General features: G+C 41.3%; 1 protein-coding gene across 3 annotated transcripts in view; it reads left to right on the top strand.

The window, feature by feature from the left end:
- The window catches only part of NBEA (neurobeachin), an 817,568-nt gene that overhangs the window by 263,995 nt on the left and 534,424 nt on the right, over positions 1-19,149 (top strand). For all 3 annotated transcript variants that reach the window (XM_054015304.1, XM_054015305.1, XM_054015303.1), the window contains exons 14-18: positions 1,259-1,338; positions 2,271-2,333; positions 2,441-2,538; positions 9,295-9,387; positions 17,069-17,177. In XM_054015304.1, coding sequence (XP_053871279.1) covers positions 1,259-1,338; positions 2,271-2,333; positions 2,441-2,538; positions 9,295-9,387; positions 17,069-17,177 — 443 coding nt within the window. The remainder of the gene's footprint in view (positions 1-1,258; positions 1,339-2,270; positions 2,334-2,440; positions 2,539-9,294; positions 9,388-17,068; positions 17,178-19,149) is intronic.

Below are 19,149 nucleotides of genomic sequence, written 5' to 3'. Positions count from 1 at the left end.
AGACTTTGGAGAAAATACTGCTTCCACAGTATGGAGAAGTAGACTAACACTACTCCGCCAGTGGAACTTATGTGGGTTGACATGGAGAGACATGAGGAGATGCGTATATCTGAAGTAATTAGGGATATGCTTTCTGACCACAATGATGCAAGCACATAGAATATAGCATGGTAGGACCTTTTGGCTGGGAGCACAGTATCACTATAATAATTCATGCGTCAATAGATGTAGTTGCAGGCTACCACCTTGAAATCCAAATTCATCTCTGCATTTTATGTGGGAAGAGGTCACGTGTATAAAAATATTTTTTCTCTATATAAAAGACTGCTTCTTTTGGGTTGGATCTAATAACAATGTCCATATCTTCAAATACCCTGTGTAAGGCAGAGACTATATTTCAGACAAAGACCTCAGAGACTAGAAAATGTGCTTCACAGTGGTTCCTAATAATGTTTCATCCATGAAATGGGACAGAAATATAGCCACTGAAATAAAGAATGTTATTTTGTGCAAGTTAAATTTTTCCTGAAAAAGGAAGCTAGGCTATTTTATTTATACCTCACAAATTGTGTGCTAGGCATCACCAAAAAGGTGGGAAAGATGCAAGGGCGTTTTCTAATTTAACATACAATATACTAGTATAGGAGATGAATGGGGAATCAAAAAGAAAAAAGGACAAATGAATAGACAGTGATGTTTATTGCATCTTATTGTTAACTTCCATTGAGTTTTTTAGTTTTTTTTTTGTAGTCTGTTTATTAAGAACTCTTGTTTGAATGGAGAAATACTGGTTATAAACTATTGTAGACAATGTATTTTTAGCAGGCCATGGGTCTATTATTTTATTGAACTGGAAATTTCTCTTTGATTATATAGGATTAGTCTTTCATGCAAGTAATGCCGCAATCAGGTTAGAATTAAAAAAAAAAAAAACCTTCTGTATAATGTTCCGTCCAACTGGTATAACTTTAATGGCTTAGTTATTGTTAGCCCATATTAGATTTTCATTGCCTAACATTTGATGTTTCTGTGCCTCTGTAAAAACTGTGATTAGTTTTTCATTGAAAAGGAAACATTATCACATCAGGAATTTTGGTTCTACATAATATAATTCTGAAAAGTTTGTGTTATTTGCAGATGCTAACTTTCGTGTAGTTAGCACAGTACTCAATCTACTGCAATCCCTTGAAAATGCTGCTGTCACAAAGAGCAGGTACATATAGTACATTTAAAAGGTGGTGTTTTTTGTTTCTCTCAGAAGGTCCTCGGCCATCACAGAAAGAAATCATATCACTACGGGCATTTATGCTTCTGTTTTTGAAACAGCTTATATTGAAGGTAAAATAATCTTATTTGAGTGTGTTAGCAATTTGATAAATGTAACAAACTTGAAGGCCCAGGGTAGATATTGAGTAGTTTCTAATGAAGCACTAGATACATAATTCCTGGCAATTATTTTGTCTAAACCTTATTAATATTATGAATTGGTCTGTGCCAATAATACTTCTTAACCCCCCCCCATCCCCCCAAAACAAAACAAAACAACCCACACCTACAGTGAATTAACTTTTAGGATATTTCATATCAGTCATACTACATTGCTTTTATATCTGTTTCAACACATTTATTTTTAGACCAAAAAGGTACAGACTCCTAACCTGCTCTATAGAATCCTTTAAAGCATTTGGGCCAGATTCTCTACTCTGGGACACTGTGGTAGAGATCTAATTGGTACAAGAAGGGGAGAGGTCAGTCAGGAAGTTACTTACAACTTCTTGATTCTGTCTGGCCCTGGTGCAGTTTAGAGTAGTCTTTGAGCTGCACTTATGTGTCCCAGACGACACATTGTAAGCCATGGATCATCTGTCATTTGAGAATAACAAGGGTGCAAGGTTCAGTGTGTTCTGCCCATACCTCTTCTCTCATTCTTTCTTTCTTCAGATATGCCCCTTTATTTGGGAACTGTGGGAATGGGCTGTAGTTGGCAATGCTAGCTTTGTCCACTGCAGACCTCCCCCCCCCACACACACTACAAATCCCGTACAGTGGGGACAGGGACACTCTTTTGCACTGTCCAAGTGGTATATGGGTAGAGTGGAGGAGATAATTTAGCCCTTTGACTTTAGCTGGTACTTCATTCATAAGATAATTCTAGGCGTTGTTAGTTTTTAATGGTATCCAATTTTAGAGAGACTTTGTAGTCAAAAGTTTTCTTAGGCAGAGTGTGAAGAATTTAAGCTCTCTATGAAGAAATATCCATTCTTTTTTAGGATAGAGGAGTCAAGGAAGATGAGCTGCAGAGTATATTAAATTACTTATTAACAATGCATGAGGTAGGTTTCTATAATTACTTATCTTTTACTGTAATCAATTGTACCAACTTTATGGAAAGCATTCAATTAAGAATTTTTTCTAAAAGATTTTGATGCTTGTCACACAGGATGAAAATATTCATGATGTGCTGCAGTTGCTAGTGGCTCTAATGTCAGAACATCCAGCATCTATGATACCTGCATTTGATCAAAGAAACGGGATACGGTAAGATGGAGAAATGACAATATACTTTGAAACTAATCTCCCTCCAACCTGCTTCCTTTCCCACATACATAAAAAGTGTGATTGCTTGCTTTTGGAGTACAAATACATTTATGGAATATACTAAATCTAGCATTTTATTCTTTCAAAACATGAAAGTTTTTATAACATGTCATGGGGAGATTTAAGTGAAAATATTTCAGCTGGGGTCCTGTTTATAAAACTAGACATGTTTGTGGATAAATTATTTTTTTTATTTGCAATTCAATCTGGAATATAATGTGCCACTCACAAGGTACACTGAAAAATACAGATATGGGTATGAAAGTTCCCTTTTTTAACTGTTACAGTAGACTAATTTTAGTCATTTTTTAAAACATTTTTCTGAGTTGAACTTATATTCGTATTCTATCCAGAAGCTGAAAAATAGTGTCTCTACAGTAAATATATTTGTCAGTAATTTATAATTGACTACAATAAGACAAACAGTGCTATCTTGGTATTTTCTTATATCTAACATAGTAACAAAAAAGGTCAATATTTTAAAATAATAAATGTGTTTTAATGTGGATTCTTTGTCTTGTGATATTCTGAAAAATAATTTCAGTATGACTGAGATACTGTGTAAAAAAACAGCTACTAACCTGCACAACAGCTGCTTTTTAAGGTAGTTTAGTCAAACAATGTCTTAAAAATATTAAAATCTTCATGGAAGTCTTTATATTTGAAACGGTTTAATTAACTATGCCAACAATCAAAATCAAGAGATGGGATCCATCTAGTTATTGCTAGCAGAATTTAGTTTTCTGCCGTACTTTTGTTCAGCTGTGACTTGTTCAGTATTTCTTTCTGGCTCTGTTCCAACACTTTTCTAAGAGGACACCCCCTTATATGGTGAAGGGCCAGTAGCTGAGCTGGAGGAGTTAAGTCATCTGAAATGGCCAAAGAAATGGTGATTATGGAAAGAAGAGAGTAAGAGTAACAAGTGGTGAACAGATCATGGTTTAGGTAACCTGGGAATGCATTTGATTTTGAAAGTTATTTGTTTTTATTTATTCTAGACAAAGGGTCTGGTATAATTTAGAGTCAAAAGGAAGTCTAATAATTGGAACCGAGTATACACATGAAAAAGAATCAGTCTCATAGAAGAGAAGAAAAAGATAAGAATGACCTTTCAGGTCATCCAGTTGGTCATCCTGGCAAATTGCAGGGTTGTTCCCCAACAGTCCAGATGAAAATGAGTAAAGTAATGTCTAAAGTTGACTTTTTAGTAAAGCCAACATACTTTCACTGTTTAATTCTTCTTTGCTTTATCCTCATACATAGAATATGTTTTTAAACAATAGTGGCTCAAACAAATACTGATTTATCTTGTGACCTAATCTCTCTAGAGTGTAAATGGAAAGATATGGAGGATGTTAAATAGCATCTACTAGAAATAAATATTTTTAAATCAGCCCGGATAACTTGCACCCAAGAATTCTAAAAGAGTTAGCTGAGGATATCTTTGGCCCACTGGTGTTAATTTTTAATCTTGGAATTCTGGTGAAATTCCAGAAGACTGGAAGAGTGATTATATTGTGGCAATATAAAAAAGGTCAAGCAGGCTAACCCGGCTAGTCAGGCTAGCCTGACATCAGTCCCAGGCAAAATAATGGAAAAGCTGATACAATATTCAGTTAATAAAGTGGTAAAGAATGGATAGTTGATTAATTCCAGTCAGTGTGGTTTTATGTCAATCCTTATCTCAATTTTTTAAAGAGATTACAAGTTTGGTTGATAAAGCCATTGATCAACAGCGCTGGAACCTTGGTAGAAGTGGTGGGGCATGAGGCCCTGCCTCTTCTGCTCTTCCCCCAGAGGCCCCACCCCCTAGCTGAAGCGAGAGCAGGGCAGTGGTAAGAGCCATCCAGGGAGCCCAGGCCGCTGTGGGGAGACCTGAGCCCTCTCCCTGCCCTGATCGCAAGGTCTCCAATTTTGGTTGGAAGTATTCCTGGAGGTTTCATCACATGATCATCTTTAATTAAAGATTAATCCTTAATTCCTAGAGACTCCAAGTTGATCCTGGAGGACTGGCAACCCTACCTGGACGGTGCAGCCTGGGGGGTGGGGACATGGGTTGGAGGCTGCTCTCAGGGACCCCAGTCCCCTGCTCAGAGCAGGTGGGGAGTCCAGGGTTCCCCACAGCGGCTCGGACTCCCTGGGTGGCTCTTACCATGGCTCATCTCTGGCGTCTGGCCTGGCCAGGGGGTGGGGGCCTCAGGGAGAAGAGAAGAAGCATGGGCGGGGCCGTGGATAGGGGCCAGGCCTCATGGTGAGGGGGAGCTAAGGCCCCGCTCACCGGGAAGAGGCTGCCACCACTGTCAGGGGCTACACTTGTGCCTGCTTGATACTCATAGTTTGGGGGGAAATGCAGCCCCCTGTCCCCCAAACTATGCCCATGTTTAAAAGGTGGCATGGCCCTCCCACTTTTAAAAGTGGGGGGGCTGGTTCCGGCACCCCAGCATAGATTGAATACATGTAGACTTTTGTAAGATATTTGACTTGGTACTATACAGGATTATGATTTTTTTAAAAAATATGTAATATTGATTAAGAACAGCTAAACGACAGATTTAAAAAAAAAAGTTAATTGGGGAATCATCATTGGTGTTTCTAGGGTGGCTCTGCAGGGATCTCTACTAGGCCTGACACTATTCAGCATTTTCTTCAATGATATGGAAGTAGATATAAAGTCATTGGTGATGAGATTTCTAGGTGACACAAAGATTGGCAGAGTGGTAAATAATAATGAGAACAATCCTACAGAGCAATCTGGATCATTTGGTAACCTGGGCCCCTTCAGAAATATGTGTTTTAATATAGCCAAATGCTAGGTCATATATCTAGGGGGGAAATGCAGACTGCCTACAGAATGTATTCTGGAAATCAGTGACTGAAAAGGATTTAGGCGTCCAGTGGACAAGTAATTCACCATGAGCTCCACAGTGTGATGCTGTGGTAAAAACGGCTAATGAAATCCTTGGATCAGGAAAGTTAGGAGTAGGAATGTGACTTTACCTCTGTATAAGACATTAGTAATATCAATTTTAGAATACTGTGTTCCATTCTCGTGCCAACATTTTTTAAGTATTGGAGAGGGTGCAGTAAAGAGCCACAAAAATTATTTGAGGGCCTGAAAGTGAGAGGCTTGCAGCTCAATCTGTATAGTTTCTCTTAGAGGGAATTGAGAAGAGACTTCATTAGTGTACAAGTATAAAATACCAGGTACTTAGAGTTTTTTAAACTAGCAGAGAAAGGCATAACAAGAACCAATGGAAGCTGAAGCCAGACAAATTCGTATTAGAAATAAGGAATAAATGTTTAAAGTCAGGGTGATTAACTATTGGAACAATCTACAGTGTAAATGGTGGATTCCCCATCTCTTGATATCTTCAAATTCTATAAAATTTGATACTATCTCGCATGACCTTCTCATAAACTAACATGGGAAATGCAACCTAGATGGAGCTACTATAAGGTGGGTGCAAAACTTGTTGGAAAACCATTCTCAGAGAGTGGTTATCAGTGGTTCACAGTCATGCTGGAAGGGCATAACGAGTGGGATCCCACAGGGATCAGTTCTGAATCCAGTTCTGGTCAATATCTTCATCTCTGATTTAGATAATGGTATTGAGAGTACATTTATAAAGTTTGTGGACGATACCAAGCTGGGAGGGGTTGCAAGTGCTTTGAAGAATACATTAAAATTCAAAATGAGCTCGACAAACTGGAAAAATGGTCTGAAGTAAATAGGGTGAAATTCAATAAGGACAAATGCAAAATGCTTCATTTAGGTAGGAACAATCAGTTGCACACATACAAAATGGGAAACGACTGCCTAGGAAGGAGTACTGTGGAAAGAGATCTGGTGGTCATAGTGGACCACAAGCTAGATATGAGTCCACAGAGTAACACTGTTGCAAAAAAAAGTGATCATCATTCTGGGATGTATTAGCAAGAGTCTTATAAGCAACACCACGCAGATTAGGCCTCAGTTGGAGTATCGTGTCCAGTTCTGGATGCCACATTTCAGGAAATGCGGACAAATTGAAGAAAGTCCAGAGAAGAGTAACAAAAATGATTAAAAGTCTAGAAAACATGACCTATGAGGGATAATTGAAAAAACTGGGTTTGTATAGTCTGGAGAAGAGAAGACTGAGAGGGAGGAGGCATGATAACAGTTTTCAAGTACATAAAAGATTGTTACAAGCATAGGTGCCGACTTCCTCTCTTTCCCGTGGGTGCTCGACCTGCCCTTTCTGCCCCCGGCCCCACCCCGACTCCACCCCTTCCCTGAGGTCCCACCCCCATTCCAACCCCTTCCCCAAAGTCTCCACCCCCTCCCTGCCCCTATTCCAACTCCTTCCCCAAATCCCCACCCCGGCCCCACCTCCTCCCCTGAGCATGCCACGTTTCTGCTCCTCCCCCTCCTTCCCGGAGCATGCTAACGCTGCCAAACAGCGGCCAGGTGGGAAATGCTGGGAGGTAGGCAGAGGAACGGGGATGCAGCATGCTTGGGGGGGAATAGAAGGGGGAGGGGAACTTGCCTGCCAGTGGGTGCAAAGCACCCACTAATTTTTCCCCATGTGTGAGTCACACACAGAATCAGTGCCTATGGTTACAAGGAGGAGAGAGAAAAATTGTTGTTCTTTACCTTGGAGGCTAGGGCAAGAAGCAATGGAGGTTTAGATTGGACATTTAGAAAAACTTCCTAACTGTTAGGGTGGTTAAACATTGGAATAAATTGCCTAGGGAGATTGTGGAATCTCCATCATTGGAGATTTGTAAGAGCAGGTTAGACAAACACCTGTCAGGAATGATCTAGATAATACTTAGTCCTGCCATGAGTGACGGGGACTGACTAGATGACCTCTCAAAGTCCCTTCCAGTCCTATGATTCTATGAAATTAAGACTCAAAGCCTTTCTGGAAGATGTTAGTCAGGCACAAGTTATCGGGCTCAACACGGGTAATTGTGTCAAATTCTGTACTCTGCATTATATAGGTGGTCAGACTAGATGATCTAATGTCCTGTCTTACCTGATACTGTATGAATCTATGACAATGTAGGGTTCTAGATATATACAGTGGTCACCCTTAAACGGTGTGTATATTGCGTATGATAAATAGTTTTAGTATTTGCATAATTAAATGTAACTTCTTAAGATTGGGTATATGTGCCCAATCTGTGTGCAGACCAAAAAACAGCAAAATTCCCTCACTGCGCTGAAAGGAGGAAGCTAGCCCTGAAAGACCGCCTAAGATGCAAGTCATGGAGAAAAGAACTGGTAGCTATGACTTCATAGTCTGCTGCAAGCTGGAGTTGATAAGTGGCAGAAACCATGGGATGGTGGGTGAACCCCTGCTTTGGGGAGACTAGCTAGCCAGCCCTGCCTCTTCCACCCAAGGACCCCCTCCCCTCCCCGCATGCCGGAGCCCTGAACCCACCCCCAGTAAAAGAAGAAGCCCTGAGGGGGCCCCACGACAACAGGAGCCCCCACTCACCCACCCCAGTCACATTGGTCCGAGCCGCCACCACCAGCAACCCCCCCGACCCACCGCTCCTCTCCCTCCCTCCCTCCCCCGAGCACCAGGCCGAGCAGCCAGGCTCCCCAAGTGCTAGGCAGTCCCCCCCGCTTCTGATGCCCCCCCCCGCCGAGTCATGGCTCCTCTGCCCCTGAAGCTCTCCTCCGCCCAAGCCGCTGGACCCCACCACCAGTGCCAGGCCGGCCCATCGCCTGGTTAGCCTACCTAGCGCCCGCCCCTCCCGCCCCTGAAGGCCCTCTCTCAGCCGAGCCGCTGCCCGCACCAGCGCCGGGCCGAGCCGCTCGCCACCCAAGCACTAGCTCCTGCCGCCCCTGACGGCCCCGCCCCCAGAAAACCCAGCCGAGACTCCTCACTTTGCTGGCTCTTGCCACCCTGAGCAGGTGGGATGTAGCTAGCAGCGGGGACCTCCGGGGAGTGGGCGGGGGAGCAGGAGTGGAGGAGATGGTGGGTGTCTCGGGGAAGGGGCGAGGCCACTGTGGCTCAGGTGTCCAGTGGCAGGTCGACGGCAGCACTAGGGAAGACTAAGCCTTCCCTGGCCTATTATACCCACCGCCCATGGCAGAAACCATTTAAAAAAAAAGAGGGGGGGGCTTCCAGGTTGGGAAAGTTAGTGTGAAGTTTTGCGAGGTAGAGGAGTGCTCTCTGGTTTCCTGCTGCCGCATAAAACTCCTGAACCTGGCCTTGGCTAGCTTAAAGGCCTAATTGGGGAATTAATCACTCATCTTGAACACAGCAGAACTGTCCTACTGCTCAAGGACTGTAGAATGTTGTTTTGTTTTTGTTCCAACTGGAACCTTGGCTGAAGGAAGCAGCCCTGTGTCTGTGGAACCTTGGATTAGATTGAATGAGGTCTTGTTTATTTTTCTTCATTTGGACCAATAGTCAAAGAAAGAAGTCTTTTGACTGTTTAATTTCATTTGGTTGAAACTGAAATTATTTCCCCTCCATTTTGGGACCTACCTTAAAGGGACCATGACCCCAACCCAGTACCATAGCTTGTGATCCCACCATACTTCCTTTCACTTATATATGTATATATTCCTTTCTAAGCGCTTTTCTTATTATTTTATTGTTTACTTTCACAATACTATGAATGATTCCATGGAAATGTCTGGTGTTTGGTGGTAAACAGAGAATATGCTAACTGATTTTTTTTTTTCTTTCTTTTTAGAGTCATTTATAAATTACTGGCTTCCAAAAGTGAAAGTATCTGGGTGCAGGCTCTGAAGGTACTGGGATATTTTCTCAAACACCTGGGTCACAAGTAAGTGTACTGTCTGAAGTAGTTGTAGTGGCATACAATGATTATAATTTGTTTTCTTTTTTGTAATATTCAGTTTAAAATACAAAACATGATATCTAGAAAGTGCTTAGAATGCATTAACTGCAGTGTCTATGATGAGTAATTTGCAGATTCTGTTATTTTTATAGATACGCAGTGAAGAAAAATACCCCATTTTCAGATTAATTTCTTACAAAATAGTAATTTCAAAAGATAAAAAACATTGTCTGGTAACTTTTAAATGTTTATGTGAAAATAAGTCTTAAACCAAAATTGCTTTAGAAAACAAAACAAAAAACCCAGTAATGGCGTTTATAAATTAAATGTATTGTTCTCATATGGCCGTATATCTCTGAAAGTACAGTAGATATGAAACTCAATTTTTTATGGATCATTAAAGATTGTTGGTCAGTCATTTGCATTTTCAGTTGCATTAGGAATAAACATCTGGGAGGAATTACACAAAGACATTTAAAAAGATGATGGAAATAAATAAAATTGAGGAATAATAAAACATTCTCATAAAAATATTAGCTATTACTGTGTTATACAAATACAGAAGGAACAGCAAATGAAGTATATAAATAGTGATAAAAATTAAAATAGTGATAAAAATAGAGAAGTAAGATGTAGAAAGTGAAATAAGTGAAATTTAGAATGAGTTGTTTCCATGTAGACAGATTTTGTTTAGTTTCCCAAATGCTATTTTGACTAGCCCCAGATTATTTCTAATGTGCTATTACATGGTGCTTTACATTTTCAAAACAATGTCCATACACTGAGTAATTAATCCTCTTAACACTCTGCGAGGTTGAATAAATTATTAATCCCGCTTTACAGATGATGATACTGCGACAGAGGCTAAATGACTTGCATGGAGTTACACATGTGCATCAGGACCTTCTGTTGCTTTTTACATGTGCATCAGTGACAGAGCCAGCATGAGAACTCAAGAGTATCTGGTAGCAAGCCCTCTGCTCAGTCATTTAGGCTACCCTGCCTCCCTAATTTCATTCAAGTAGCTACAACCGTATTGATGGCATGATATAGTGGGTATGGTAGAGTAGCATCAAGGAAAATTGTATGACACAGCAGAGCCAAGCACTTGATCATTTGGATAGCTTATTGTACTTCATACATGACTCACAAAATGCTTTAGATTTTGATCCGCGTAACATAAAAAGAAAAAAAAAAATTTAAGGTATGCTTTTCTAGGATAATTTTGATTTGGATTAAGAAGGTAGACAAGAAAATATGTTCTTTTTTCTTGGAGTGAGAATGTTATCTGGCTTCAGTTTTCAGTATTACCTGAAATTTCAGAGTAGCAATTTGGGAAGACTATAAGAGGGAATTCTATTAATCTGGCATGCGGTTAAAGCAAGGATAAGGATTTTAGCTCAACTTGATGATGAATTCTGACACTTTAAAGGTGGTGATTGGCTACTTATATAATTGAGTTATGAGAAGATAAAATATTTTGAATAAACAGTGTTTCTAAGATTTCTGTCCCTGGGAAAAGTAAAAGTCTAATTTAAGGAAATCTGCTATGGAATAAGACACAGAACAGGTAGTATGTTTTACTCAAAAGTTCAGTCTTTCAAAATGTTTGATAGTAGGAAGTTATGATCTGGTGAGGAGTTGACATGAACAAGCAAAGTAGATAGATGGGACCTTTATTTGATGGACATGTAATTTAGAGTGACATCCAAGGCTGAAACTAGCAATATGATATTCCAGAAAGAGAATGTAGATGAAGAAGCAAAATAAAGATCAACTCCATGATGGAAGGGGCTTAAGTTCCAGATGTAATGCCCTCATCAGAAATGAGGAAGTGGTTAGAAAAGTAGGAATCAATCTAGGACAGGATATTTGTAGACACACTGTTTTTTCTTGAGGGCTCTAGGATAGAATGATCAATAAAGTACACTCACTTAACTGAGACATGGTTAATTGTGAAAAAGATGCCTTAATGGAATTTTTCTCAAGGGATTTATTAAGTCCAAATTGCTGCTGTTAATCGTATTTTGTATTTCTAATTTGCATTCCACCTGAGGATCTCAAAGGGTTTTATAAATATTACTGACTAAAACCTCAACACAGTTGTGTTAGACAGGAGTTATTTCCAGTTTAAAAATGCGTAAAAAGGCCTGAAGCAGTTGTGATTTGTCCAATAACCACGTTGTGACCAGTCTAGTTAATTGACTACAAAATTGTCTTTCTACTAATAAATGGCAAGCTCTGTTGCTTCCCAGGTACACTATAGGAAATGAAGGGTGGGATTTTCAAAAGTGCCTAAAGGAGTTGAAAATTTTGGTTGCCTGAACACCTGAGGCTCTTTGGAGAATCCAGCGAATTATGGCTGCATCCGTACAAATCAGCGCATCATTAGAGAAGAAATAAAATCCCTTCGGTTTTGCATTTTAGTTACTGAATTTGCTTTCCAAATTTGATGTGATAGCTCTTCATAAAGGAATTTTCTGTAATTTTTTTAGTGAATCTTTACAGCTGAAATATTTTAAATGCTCCCATTTTGAAATTTGTCCTGTTCACGTCATATTTTGGGAGTTTGAATAGCTAAAAACCCACAATCTTCAAAAACACCAAATCACACACATGCATATCTGTGCGTGTCTATCTCATATTTTTTCTGATATCTTGGACTTGGAGCACTTCTGAAGTTTTAAAACTAAATAGTTATTCCTGGTAAAGAATAATTGTGAGTAGTGCAATGATTAGCCAGAAGAACTGCAGGGTTCTGTCAGCCACGTCATTTTTTCCTGTCACTGCAAGCTTGATTCAGCAGTCACAATCTGCATGTACCCCTAATGAGCGAGGGAGGGAGTCTGGGCAGGGAAGAGATGGGACTTGTGGGGAGATGATACTTTGTGAAAGAGTTTGGAGAAATGGGATTTATTAGGGATTTGTGAGACCCAGGGACAAAGACGCTTGTGTGCAATGTGAGGCCTGAGCTAGAAAGAATTAGGGCTTTGCTGAGGCCTAGGGTGGAGGGGAGTCACTCCATCCTCCTAGCCCATCAAGGCAGTAGTGCCATAGGGAGATCTTGATGCCTCAGTGCAGACAAGCTTGACTTTCCCCACACACAACCTTGGTCTCTTCATCCACCAACCAAAAGCCTTTATCCCAACCCCGCCCCCCACTCACAAGCCCATGTTCTGTTTATATGGTGGACTATGAAACAGTACCATGGAGAGGAAAGAGGAGGAGGTGAACAGATCTATGTGGGGGATTTGGATGGGTGAGATTGTGGGAGGCAGGGAGGAGCAGGTCTATTTTATGGGAGCATGGAGATAAAGTGAAATTTGCACTATGTTGCTGGTAGTAGGAGAAGATGGAGAGGTGGTTTGTCTAAACATGTAGTCTTAACTGTCACCATAAAATACACTTATGTTTATGCACACTCTGACTTTAACGCTGTAATTTTTAAGTACAGAAATAACTTTAGAATAATCTCTAACATAAATCACTCATTCTCATACATTTTTCCTAAACATTACAGAAAATGACACTATTTGCAATGCTTCACACACCAGTACAAAGCCACATATGCAGCTACACACAATGTAACTTACAAAAGCTGCATTAATATTAATAATTAAAACACATAAACATAAAACCAATTAATATTGCTGTAGTCATAGGTATCCATTGGCTCTTTAGCAGAAGAGTCAAGAGAGTTGATGCTGAGAAGGGAAACTAATGGATGAGTTGAGTATAGATGATATGTAAAGTGACTTAATTGATTCTTTCCTTCTTATTTGTTTTTTGTTGGTTGGCTATTCTGTCTAACCACCTTAATACAAAGTCAACAAAGTTGTGTGTCCTCTTTCCCCCAATTGTATTTAGTTGGTTTTTGTTTTTATACAGAATATATGTTAAGAGAATGTTAACTTTCACATTTAAGCACAAGTCAGGAAATTTCAAAATTAAAGGTGCACACATTGCCATAAATATGTCCCCTTGCATGTGCATACCACAATAGTCTAATTTTATGAAAACATACTATTTCTCAAATACATAGTCTCAAACATGTAAGACAACCACATTTGCAGTTGGGACATTGGATGGGCTGGTACTGGGGTGGTCCTGAGAATTTTCTTTCTCAAGTGCATGGCTGGTGAGTCTTGCTCACGTGCTCAGGGTCTAATTTAACACCATATTCAGGCTCAGGAAGGAAATCCCCCGAAGTCAGTTTGGCAGTGATCTTAGGGGGGTGTTCATCTTCCTCTGCAGGATGGGGCATTAGTCACTTGTGAGGATCCTTGAGATATATGTTACTACATTAATTCCATGCCACTGCAGAGGCTTAAAGAACTGATGCACCTCAGTCCCTGTCCTCTGCTTGTGGCACAGAATAATTTAGTCTCTTGTAATATTTTGGTCTAATTTTAGTTTTGGGGCTTGGTTTGTGGATGGTTGGATAGTGTTTAATGGCCTGTTATATAGAGCACAGTCCCCAAACTTTGGGGTGAGCCCCACTAAGGGGCACAGAGGAACATTCAGGGGGTGCGCGGCAGGGCCCGGGCCAGCGCCCATGAGGGGAGGGGAGGGACACCCACTTCCAGTCCCGCTCCACCCCCAGCTGAGCTCCACCCCCGACCGCATTCAGCCCCCAGTCCTGCTCCACTTCCCAACCAGATCCATCCTCTGCCCCACTCCACACCCAACCCCACTCTGGCCCATGCCCCAACTCCACTCTACCCCTGCTCCGCCCCCAGACCAGCTCTGCCCTCATTCCTTCTCTGCCCCCAGCTCAGTTCTGCCCCCAGCTCCGCCTTGAGGCCAAGCTCCGCTGCTGAGGAAGCCTTTGCTGTGCAGTAATTGAGGTTGGGGGCATGGACAGATTCTGTTAACGGTAAAGGGGGGCGCACCACTGATATAGAGGAGATCAGAGTAGATGACCTGGTTATCCCTTCTGGCCTTAAATTCTGTGGCACAAGTGTGGTAACCCGTAATATTTTTCTTCCTTACACTAATTTCATAGCCCCAGTGGTCCAGTGTAACTTTAAAATGTTGGGGTCTAAATTAGCTGTTACCACTTAAGAAAGAGATCTTGGAATCATTGTGGATAGTTTTCTGAAAACATCCACTCAATGTGCAGCAGCAGTCAAAAAGGTGAACAGAATGTTGGCCATCATTAAGAAAGGGATGGATAATAAGACAGAGAATATCATATTGCCTCTATATAAATCCATGGTACCCCCACATCTTGAATACTGTGTGCAGATGTGTTCGCCCCATCCCAAAAAAGATATATTGGAATTGGAAAAGGTTCAGAAAAGGGCAACAAAAATCATTAGGGGTATGGAACAGCTTCCGCATGAGGAGAGATTAATAACAGGGCCGGCTCTAGGCTCCAGCAAAACAAGCTGGTGCTTGGGGCGGCACATTTTTAGGGGCGGCATGGCCGGCGCCAGAATGCCGCCCCTAAAAATGTGCCCCGGCCACCCTAGCTCACCTCCGCTGCTGCTGCCACGGCGCGCGAAACAGCTGATTCACGTGCCGCTACTCGCCCTCCCTCCCAGGCTCTCAAGCCTGGGGGGGAGGGGGAGCAGCGGCGCGCGAATCAGCTGTTTCGTGTGCCACGGTGGCTCGGGGTCTCCCCCTCCCTCCCAGGCTCTCAAACCTGGGAGGGAGGGGGAGATGCCGAGCGGCCGTTTCGCACGCCGCTGCTCCCCCTCCGTCCCACGCTTGGGAGCCTGGGAGGGAGGGGGAGAAGCGGCGCCTGCGCCGCGGCCACTCGGAGTCTCCCCCTCCCTCCCAGGCTCTCAAACCTGGGAGGGAGAGGAAGATCCCGAGCGGCCGCAGCGTGCGAAACAGCTGTTTCGCGCACCGCTGCTCCCCCTCCCTCCCAGACTTGAGAGCCTGGGGGGAGGAGGCAGGGCTGGGGATTTGGGGAAGGGGCGGAGTTGAGGCGGGGCCGGGGGTGAGGTAATTAAAGAAGGGGGGGGGCGGCCAAAATTGTTTTTGCTTTGGGTGGCAAAAATCCTAGAGCCAGCCCTGATTAATAAGACTGGGACTTTTCAGCTAGGAAAAGAGATGACTAAGGGGAGGGGGGCGGGATATGATGGAGGTCTATAAAACCGTGACTGGCGTACAGCAAGTAAATAAGGAAGTGTTATTTACTCCTCATAATACAAGAACTAGGGGTCACCAAATTAAATTAATAAGCAGGAGGTTTAAAACAAACAAAAGGAAGTATTTCTTCACACAACACAAAGTCAACCTGTGGAACTCCTTGCCAGAGGATGTTGTGAAGGCTAAGACTATAATAGGGTTCAAAAAAGAACTAAATAAGTTCATGGAGGATAGGTCCATCAATGGCTAGTAGCCAGGATGGGCAGGTATGGTGTTCCTAGCCTCTGTTTGCCAGAAGCAACAAGGGATAATCACTTGATGGTTACTTGTTCTGTTCATTCCCTCTGGGGCACGTGGCATTGGCCACTGTCAGAAGACAGGATACTGGGCTAGATGGACCTTTGGTCTGACCAGTATGGCCATTCTTATCAAAGTTCTATGTAAGTTCTCCTTTGTAAGATAGGTGCTTACAAAACTTGTTAAAATGCCTAGGTACTATACATTTTCTTTCAATGAGCAGCAAACCCTTCCTTGGAAGCAGTGTTGGTGAGAAGTCAATTAACTATAAAGCTAGTATTGCTTTGAGCACATGTAGTATATATAAGACAGTAAGTTTTCACTGTTAGTCTTTTGTATCCTCAATCTGTAGTATGTTACATATACCTGTATTGTGTTCATATAAATGGCTCATGAGCACCTTGCTATGTTTAGAACAGTACATAGAACTACAAGATGTTACAAATTTCAATGACCTTAAAAATATGTGTATTATATTTTATCATTTTAGAAATAGTGTGGTATGTAATTATGAAACTGAAGAATGTATTGTAATGAATATACACAAGAGGCATAGCTAAGATTGCATTTCTTGACTCTTAAATGGTTAATCATGCAACTTTAATATTTTATTTATGTGGCTTTTTGTAAGAAACTAAAAAAAAAAAAAAAAGTCTGGGGAAAAAAATAACAAAAGCATGCTGTATTATATTTATTCTCATCTCCCCTGCAAAAATTGACCGAAATATCTGTGAATTTAATAAATTAGACATATTTGGCTACATACCACCAGAACACTTTGTCCAACTTGCCTTTGTAGTTCCATAGAGGAAAGTCATGAAAACTTTTCTATTCTAAGCATTTCAGATATGACCACTAACACTCTTTATCTATTATGTATTGTTTTAATCCATATTGTACCTATTCTTCCATATAAATTGTAAATGCTTTGGGATAGAGAGTTTGCACTTCATTTTCCATATTTTTTTTTTCTTAAAGCACTGTGTAGATTTATTACATACAAGAACCCATCCTGCATATAAAATTGCATTCTCATAACCATTCAGTATGGCCAGAACAGTTTAAATTAATTTTCAGAAATAGCTTAAAGTAATATGCAACATTAGATAATAAAAGAATAATAAACAATTTAAAGCATAGATATTATAAAGTCCAAGTTTGACGTAAAATGTTTTTTGATAGCATGAAAAAAATACATTCCTTCTCTGGTTTTGCATTTACTTAAAATCTTCATCTTTTATGTTTTGTATTTTTATGTTCTTTCCTCCAGACGAAAGGTTGAAATCATGCATACCCATAGTCTTTTCACTCTTCTTGGAGAGAGGTTGATGCTGCATACAAATACTGTGACCGTTACAACATATAACACACTTTATGAGGTACAAATTACTTAAACATGCAAATAATATCATTTGTTGCAAAAAATGTGTTTATATGAATCTGTATTTAAAAGATTCCAAGGTCACTATGACTCTATTAAAATCTGAAATTTTAAAAGATCCTCTCTGAATCAAGCAAGTACTTATCATGTTTATTTAGATTTTTTTCATAAGCACTGTTATAATTTTTGCAACTTGTCTGTAAAGCTTTATATATACTTATGGCATTATAGATGGAGCTGGAAATGACCTTTTATTTAGATTGTTAAAAATTTTCTTTATAAAAGAAACTTTGAGAGTTCTAACACCTTCTGTTTTTACAGCAGTCTTTTGAAATTCAGTGGGAGAAATCCCTGGGGCCATAGAAGTGCCTCATTTGTTTTTTCTAGTGAAAGTCAATTGGGGTTTTGTTGAGTTGTAAATGGTTGAAAATTTCCATTTTCCTCCTCTAGCTTGTGTGGTTGGCAATGTGCCAAAATAATAACTGAATATGAATGCTTTAATTTAAGGCTGGGTCCATGTTGTTGCCAAAAGAGCATCAGCACACACTGAATTGGGAGCCCCATGAGTAGACAGCCTGGGTATGCCAGATCAATTGAGATAGAGTGGGGCCCAATTTCTCCTGACAGCCTCCAGGGACCCACCAAATGACCCCAGTGGGCCATACCCTTCGCTGGTGGCAATATACAGTGTAGGAGCCTCCCACCTCCTGGTACTGGGCCTTAGGGAACAAATTGTATGGTGAATTACAATCAGATAATGAATTAGGTTGTGTGTGGGATTTCTGCCTCATTTTCTATAGAAGTTGTAAGGTATGTACAGAAGGAGGCAGAGGATTGCAGGAAGAGAAAGGTGCTGTTGTGGTGAAGGAGGGTGACTGACTTGAGAGGACTCAATTGTAGCCCTGCATGTGTCACAGACTTTGTATGTGATGTTGAGATATCCAGTTAAACCAAATTTTGACAAAGTAACTGTGTATTCTGAATTTTTGGAGTGCCCAATTTGAAACACCTTGCATTGATTTTTTTCAGAAGTGCTGAATGCTCAAAGCTGCAGTTGAACTCAGTTGAAGCAGTATATGCTCAGCTCCTCTGTCAGTAAGGCAAGGTGGTCTGGAGGAATGAGCACAAAGTTGGGAGTGAGGAGTTCTTCTTTGAGTGCCTATGTGCATTCCACTGTGGGCAGGCATGCGGTCCAAGAATTCCTGCAAGTAGTGTCTGTTGGTCCGTGCCTGTGTCCCTGTTCTCTTTTTGCTCTTCACCCAGACTATAAGGGGCAAGGCAAGGCAGACCAACCACCTCTTCAGTTACCACCTCATAGCCTGAGTCAGAAACCTCCAGTGTCCCAAGCTGATCCTTTCTCTTCTTCCTGTAAATATTTAAAATTTAAAATTATTCTTAGTTTTTGTTGTTAGTGTTTTGATAGTTCTAGTTAGTCAGTTTTAGACTCCCAACCCTGTGCTCCCAATCTCCCAGAATGGGATTTTGAGGATGCCCAAGAGTCTGGGCTACAAAAATTGCATTTTCTGCCCCGGCTTCTTTTTGGTGAGCAGTGATCATCAGTGCTGCCTCTGGTCCACCAAATGCAATTTTTGACACTCCCTTCCCAGCCTAACTCAGCAGGCATTAGAACTTCAACTTCAGAAACATGTTATGGAGCAGGCAATGAATCCCCATTCAGACCCAGGCCAGGGAGACCTTCCTGAATGTTGGCCAGAGTCAGCAGGTAGCAAGATCCCTATTCTGTGTCTGACTCTGGAATCGAGTGGGATAAGCCCTTTGTCTGGCCCCCTCATGGGAGTAAGGGGCACTCTTACAAACATAAAAACAGATTTCTTCATAGACGATCTAAGGGAAGAGACGCGCCTCGACTCTTTCCAAGTCAGGTGAGCCCTCATGCCCGAGCCATAAGAAATTAGGTCCTCCTAAGCTGCATGGGCATGTTCAAAAGACTCATAGGTGCAAAAGTCCTT

Source organism: Malaclemys terrapin, chromosome 1, assembly GCF_027887155.1.
Source record: "Malaclemys terrapin pileata isolate rMalTer1 chromosome 1, rMalTer1.hap1, whole genome shotgun sequence".
Taxonomy (NCBI): Eukaryota; Metazoa; Chordata; order Testudines; family Emydidae; genus Malaclemys; species Malaclemys terrapin.
Note: the sequence above shows the minus strand (reverse complement) of the source record. Positions and strands in the feature narration are given on the sequence as shown.